The following is a 6,885-nucleotide window of genomic DNA, read 5'->3' on the forward strand; positions in this document are numbered from 1 at the left end:
AGAGGGATCGCGCGCAGGACGCGGCAAAGAAGGAGGCGAGAGGGGAGCAGGCGAAACGGGGCTGCTGCCGACTTACAAATTATACGCGCTCACCGAGATTTACGGGTGACGCTTCGAGCGAGACCATTGTCCATCCTCGCTCGTTTCTTTACCTCTTTACTCTTCTACTCGGTCGTCTTTGTCCACCACGGTTGGATCCTGCGGGTCCGGGTCCAGCTCCGCCGCGTGTCTCCGCGCTACCGTGAAACGCACCGAGAAACAGAGAGGGAGAGTGCTGGAGAACCACGGCAGAGACCAGGGGAACGAACCGAGGATAGTATTCCTCGCGACAAAATCGGGGAATCTCGATCGGGAACGAGAATCCGGTTCCGATCGAGTAATCGGGCCTCGATTCGCAGGAACGGCAGAACGAAACGCGTAGATCGACAAACTTCCTCGCGAGCTTGACTCGTGCAACGCGAAATGCCAACGGCGCGGCGACGCGACCAGGAAAAAAGAGAACGTTGGAAACCTCTGACTCCGCAAAGACATTCCTCGGACCTACTTAAATACCTGTTAAATACCTGTCGTCGAAACAAACCATGAACCTTCTAATGTATTTATCAAACACTCCGTCGTGTAGACGTCGCGGACAGGTAAGAGAGCAAGGTGCGACGGTACAGTGTCGAGACTGCGCGCAGAAATCCCCTTTAAATCGTTGACAAATATTTACTCGACCTTAGGAGAGACCACCACCTTTCGCCACCTTCACGGGAAACTACGCTTTCGAATTTTAACGCGAACAAGCCTAATCCGTCGAACCGCTGATCGAAGAATTGCCGCTCGGTGAAAAGGATAAATTCGAGAAAGTTCTCAGCCGGTGGAGAGACGAAGTCGCGACCCGGAAAGTCGAGAAACCCGGGAGGTCCGAGTCACGCGTCGCGTCGTACGTAACGCGAGCTTAGGCGAAGACGCGAGGAACGGTTCGCTAGACGACTTGTCTCTGGATGCTGGTACCTCGCGATGGTGCAGCAGCGATAACGGTCTATCATCGTACAAACATTTACATAATAAACTCGAGTAAACATCGTGCACTCGAGCTACCGAATAATTTACTGTTGTTCGCGATACCTCGCAAGTACGTACGTAACGTGGTTACGGAGATCGCGTCACGCGCCAGTTGCGAATTCGCGACGTTTCACGACGATCCCTTCCCGCTCGGTCTACGAGGACGCGCAGTGCGTCTCCAGTGGATTTCGAGTTACGAGACGGACAAATCTGCGCACGACTGTCAGTCCGCGAGTCGTGCCTCGAGGAAGTCGAGATTTCCCGGTAACGGTAACGAGCAATTTAAGCGAATCGAAATGAAACCGTAAATCTCGGGACAGGTCTTACTTACCAGAGCGCAAGTAACTACCAAAGGTGGATTTATGGCATCATTAATCATTCCGCGAGCGCGTAACGTGCCGCGTAATTGATAACCCAGATGACGTACTTCGGAACTGGAGCACTCGTTAGTTCGTCACGTTTGGAAAGTACTGACGTTAACCGCTCTTGAAGAACAACTATTTTTCACATAATTACCGACATAAAAGTGCAACGCTTTTGATTACAATGACGGCCATCTCTCTCTCTCTCTCTCTCTCTCTCCCCCTCTCTCTTTTTCTCGTTGCCCCTCGCTAGGGTATAATTGCTCAAGACGCACGACCATGAGTCCGCTCGAGACGAAAAATGACACTTACAATATACGAAGGATAGCGTGTTTCCGTTAATCGTTAGGTTTCTGCGTTAAGAGGAAAAACGGAGGAAGAATCGGTTAATGAAACGAGTACGTACCAGAAAGAGCCGGCGATGGGGGTAACGAGAAGGAGGCAGATCGCCACGAGAACGAGGCGCATCTCCATCCCCTCCGCCCCTCGGTGTAACTTCGACAATTGCCGATTTCTTCCCTCGTCTGCCGCCCGTAGTCTGCTGGATACCGGAAGACGGACGACGTTCTCGACTCGAGAAAGACGAAGGAAAATCGAAATCGCGCCGGTATGGAAATCGATCGTGTCTGGCACGGCGTAGCGCCACCAGGTTCCTGACCTACGAAACCGGCGAAAAATTGATCGACTTTACGCGTGACGTATCGGTAGCTCGTAACAGGTCGGGTCGCGCGTGCTCCTTTGAAAAATACTCGACGATCCTTTTCCTCGATCTCGAAGGAGAAATTCTTTATCGAGCACCCGATCTCCTCGACCGTCCACTCTCGACTACTTTCTCGTATCTGGTCTTCGCTTCTGCCAACACTTCACCGAAGCACGATCGTTTTCTTCTTCTTCTTCTTCTTCGGCGTCGTTACAGCCCTCTTCTTCCTCTTCCTCCTCCGTCCGTTCGTCCGCTTCTTTCTTCTCCAGCTTCGAGTATAACGATCAAAGCGAAAGAGCCTCTTTGAAACACTCGAACGGATACAAATATTGACCACGCGAAATCCTCATGATATCTTTCCGGGCCACTGGGAAACCATGAAAAAACAATCAAGTTTTCCCGTTTGCTTTGACTCGCCGAACGTAATCTTTTGGAATCGCAAATGGTCCTTATCACGATGGAGAAATTCCCGGAAGAGCAAATCCTTCGCTTCCGGTCTGTTGAACTAGATATCCCCCACCCCTTCCCGTCACTCTGTTTCTTGCTTTTCTTTCGTTTACTTCCTCTCGATCCCGCCGCTACTCCTACTCCTCCTCCTCCTCCACCTCCTCCTTCTCCTATCTTTTCCGATCCTTTTCCTCTCGTTCGCTTCCTTTTGCCCAAGATCCGCTCCTCTTCGAACCTCTTTTCCCTCTTTCTTCGACTCGACGAAAACACCAAAGACGAGACGCGATCAGAATCTAGGAAGGTGCTATTTCCTTCCGGCGGGGACAAAAACGCGTCGCGTTCCTGCCAGAACTACGTCACCACGAACTTTGAGTGTTGCCTTACCCCCACCAGAATTGTACTAAGGAGTAGAGAAGACAGCCCCACCATTCACCTTCATCTGCTTCTTTCTCTTCGTCTTCTTCTTCTTTTAGTTTTGCTTCTTCTACCGCTTCCTTTTCTCCTCCACCACCGTTTTCTCTTTCAGCTTGCCTCGAGACACCACCATTACCACCTTCACTACACCACCAACGTCGACGTCACCTTCGCCGCGGTATCCTCGTCGATAGTTTCGTGATCGCGAATGCGCCACCGAGGGGACATCCCTCTGAGAGAGATCGCGCAAACGAGAAAACCCAACGAATTTTGTATTTTCGAAACAATGCGAGTACCGCGTATGCTCGATAGGAAAAGATTAGATCGGAAGACAGTGGGAAAAGCGGAGGGGGAAGCGAGGGAGTCGGGGAAGAGGGTACCGGAGGGTAGGAAGAAGGTCGAAAAGCTCACGTGGTGCAGCACGATCGTGCGGAGGTGGAAAGTGGTCGATGGTAGGGGAGAGGAGAAGAGAATCGTTCGTCCGTGATCGGAGACGAAGCTCCTGGTCGGAGCGAACCGTACGAGACTGTTGCGGACTAGGCAGGTGAGCGCCGCTCGGCGGCAACGAGACGCAACCGAGCCCCTCTTTTCCTCTTTTAACTCTCCTACGAACCTCTCGGCTCCTCTGTGCTTCGCAACCTGCCGCTTCGGCATCCACGGAGGGAGGACCAACTTCCAAGCACAACGCTGCCTTTTGACCCTTCCATTTCGAACGTTCCCGATACGGTTTCGCGAAGATATAATCAAGAACAAAGACTCCGAGCTTACCCCATGCTCGCGTTCCAGCTTTCTACGTAAAGCTTCCTCCTCGTTGCACGATCCTCGTAACGAGCAGCACGATCCGCACGGCCGAGCAAATCCTCCCGAAATCCATTCTCATCGTTCAGCTGTCTCCTCCTTCGCGGACTGACCTACAACAAAGACAGAGACACAAAGGAATATCGTTGGATTAGTTGGTTTACTCAAAGGTGGACATCGATTACAATAGCATTTTCGCGGTTTTCGTTTCTCCAAGTTTGGGAAAAAATCCGATCAACGGATCGTTCGAAACAGCCCGGCACCAGCTTGTTCTCGGTCGGTCTCCGCTTAATCGTATACTTCCACTTTCAGCGCCACGTCCTTTTCTTTCCTTTAGAGCTCTGCCAGTGGCTATCTTCTTTCCTCTTGTTGCACGCTGGTCTCTCCTCTCTCATCGGTCATGTCTCGGTGGTACACAACGAAGACGCATCGAACAGAGCTATCAAAGGCTTAAGCTGTCACCGTGCGACTCGTTTTATCGTCTCGTTTCGAACATTTATCGATCCCGATTCTGTTTCGGTTTCTTTGAATCGCGTGCAGATTTTTCAGGAGTTACGTCAAGAGTAGCAATCGTCGACTAGTCTCAAACTGCTGGCCCGCGCCAGAGATCTGTTACACGGGGACATTCTACCGGCGGAAAACTTCATATTTTCCCGAATAGCTTGAGCGAATATTTCATTGGAAAAACTTCGAGTAACGTCGAAACTGTCGCTTTCGCGTGGCATCGATAGAACTCCTGTATCTTAGATACTAGCCGTACTTTCGTTCCTCCCCTTGCTCTCTTTCCTTTCTCCATCCACTAGTAGCGGAGCGCGGAGAACGGTTGACCCAATTGATGGATCGCTCTCTGCGTATCTCCAGCGACGGGTCAACTACTTCGTTGACCGAGCGAATGCGCGAGCGATCGGTCTCGATGTCACGACCATTCTCCGTTAGTTCGCAGAAGCAATGAGAACCGTTTCGTACTCGGTCGAAGGAAAGCCGTTCTCCATGACATAAACCCAAGTGTCGCACGCGCATAGGTAACTGTAATTATGGAAACCGTAGAGACGTTCGTCATCCCCGATTTTAACGAGAAAACGAGCGCGTCGAACGATGGTCCAACGAGGAAGAACGGGCGATAACAGCGACAATAGAAAAACGAAAGGCAGAAAAACGGTAAAAGGAGTAGAGAAAGTAAAAACATCGTGGTAAGTGTGCCGGTAAGAGGAATCGTTTGGCGTTGTTGTATCATGACCACCGAATTCTACCCGAGGAACGAGTAGTTTTGAACGGCATCGGGGGGAGAGCAGGCAGACGGAGCGGTACGAGTGAAAGAACGAACGATTCGATAGAAGAGGAAAGGAAGAGATTACGACGGAAGAGTAGGAACTGGCGAGGTAGAGCAGGAGAAAGAGAAAGAGCGAGCGCGGGGTCAGCGGGGGTCCGTATTACAGCTCATTTAGCAGCGGGGTCCTGTGCCCCTTCGACGGCCAGAGAGATCCTCTCGGATCAGGCTCGCGTTCGACCTACGGCAAAGATGAGTCCGTTTCATTCCCATAGACCGTCTGCGAGACCTCCTGGCACCTAGATCCGTCTCTCTATCGACTATTGCTTAACTCTACGCTGTCACGTTCCTGTCGTCGCCGTTGTAAGCACAGAATCGTGATGAAATTTTCGCAAAGTTCCCGGATAAATCAACGATCGTCGGTCGTTTATCTCGCAGACGAGGTATCAAATAATATCGAGTTGAAGGAAGAATATAAAGGACAGGAATAAAGACGGGAGGGAAAGAGAGACGGTAGAAATGGAAAGGCCGGAGAAGAGGAGGGAAGAGGAGAACATTACCGAGTTGTGACCAACACAGACACGGAATAGCTAGTAATTTATGGGTGAGACTAATTACCGGGGAATGCCGCTCCTCCGACTCTTCTTTGCTCCTAAGACCGCGTCTCTACCAGACCAGTTTTCAGAGACGAGTGGAGCTTCTCTTAGCCCACCTTCGTCTTCGTTCATCGTCGTCCGTCCTTTCCTTTTTCGCCTTTTTCTCCTTTTTCGACTTTTTCGCCTCCCTTTTCCATCCTCTGACCCGCGCCTGCGTTTAAACGTTAATTTGCGCCGACGCGTCGTCGTAAGAAGACGTCGATTCGACCGACTTTATCGTAATCGATCTTGCTAGCGATTACCTCGCGGAGAGGGTCCTCGCGCGTTCCTTGTAAATTGTTCTTCGACGATAACGTCCGAGCGGGACCAACGAAACAAAAAAAAAAGGACGGAAAAAGAGAAGGAAGAGTATTTTCGAAAAAGGAGAAAAATATCGGGCGAGGGTGTTCCACGGGATAATGGAGAAGGAAAAAAACAGGCGTGTTCCCACGAGCCATCAGCACGGAGAAGGGTGTCGGAACAATACCGAGTCCCGTCCTCGGACGTCGTTTCGACATTAGCCTGACCTAACAATTTGGAGCAAGCTCACTGCCCCTGCTACCACGATTCCTCTTCGTTAAATGCCATTATACGTTTCACTTGGACACCCGGTCGTCGCATGAGTCGTGAATTCCTGAGAACCTGCTCGAACCTGGATGGGCAGCAGCGTGCCGGTGGCGGCCACCGGTGCCGCTCGAAACGATAGAGGCGGGCCATAGCGCGCAGCCACGAACAGATTCTTCTATTATGACGAGAACGAATCGAGAGAAAAAAGGACCGCCGCGGTAACCTACGCGCGTGACGAACTCGCTTTGATAGAGCCGTACACGCTGCTCTCTCGATGCGTTCGATTCTTTTCTCGTCCATCCTCGATACGTTCGTGTCGACGATCGAGAGTATAAGCCTCGCGATTGCGTGCAAATAGAAAAAAAGAAATTAAAAAAAGAAAAAAAGGAAGACATTCCTACGTCTCGAAATCCAGCGAGTATCCCCGAGTTTGAAATCGATTCTAACGAATCGCAAGAAGAAGGAGAAGAAGAAGGAGAAGAAGAAGAAGAAGAAGAAGAGAAGACGAGATGAAGGGAAGAAGGAGAGAAGGAAGGAAGAGCACGGGAGGACCCGCAAACAGTTTTTGTCGCAAACCTCGCAAGGCCGCGTCGCAGACGGTCAAGCGGGACCTCGTGACCGAGTAGTGGACCCGAAAGCCGCGGTTGG

General features: G+C 51.1%; 1 protein-coding gene across 4 annotated transcripts in view; it reads right to left on the minus strand.

Moving 5' to 3' along the window:
* The window catches only part of LOC100745430 (protein Wnt-6), a 58,962-nt gene that overhangs the window by 17,332 nt on the left and 34,745 nt on the right, over nucleotides 1-6,885 (minus strand). The window contains exons 1-3 of one of the 4 annotated variants that reach the window (XM_033322595.1): nucleotides 3,954-6,868; nucleotides 3,739-3,881; nucleotides 1,816-2,067 (exon numbers count right to left, since the gene is read on the minus strand). In XM_033322595.1, the coding sequence (XP_033178486.1) occupies nucleotides 1,816-2,067; nucleotides 3,739-3,743 (257 nt within the window). In that variant the 5' untranslated portion in view covers nucleotides 3,744-3,881; nucleotides 3,954-6,868. Of the gene's footprint in view, nucleotides 1-1,815; nucleotides 3,203-3,738; nucleotides 3,882-3,953; nucleotides 6,869-6,885 lie in introns of those variants that run through there. The other 3 variants (XM_033322596.1, XM_033322594.1, XM_003492046.4) reach the window with 3 other exon arrangements.

This window comes from Bombus impatiens, unplaced genomic scaffold (genome assembly GCF_000188095.3).
Source record: "Bombus impatiens unplaced genomic scaffold, BIMP_2.2 scf_0647, whole genome shotgun sequence".
NCBI classification, from domain to species: domain Eukaryota; kingdom Metazoa; phylum Arthropoda; class Insecta; order Hymenoptera; family Apidae; genus Bombus; species Bombus impatiens.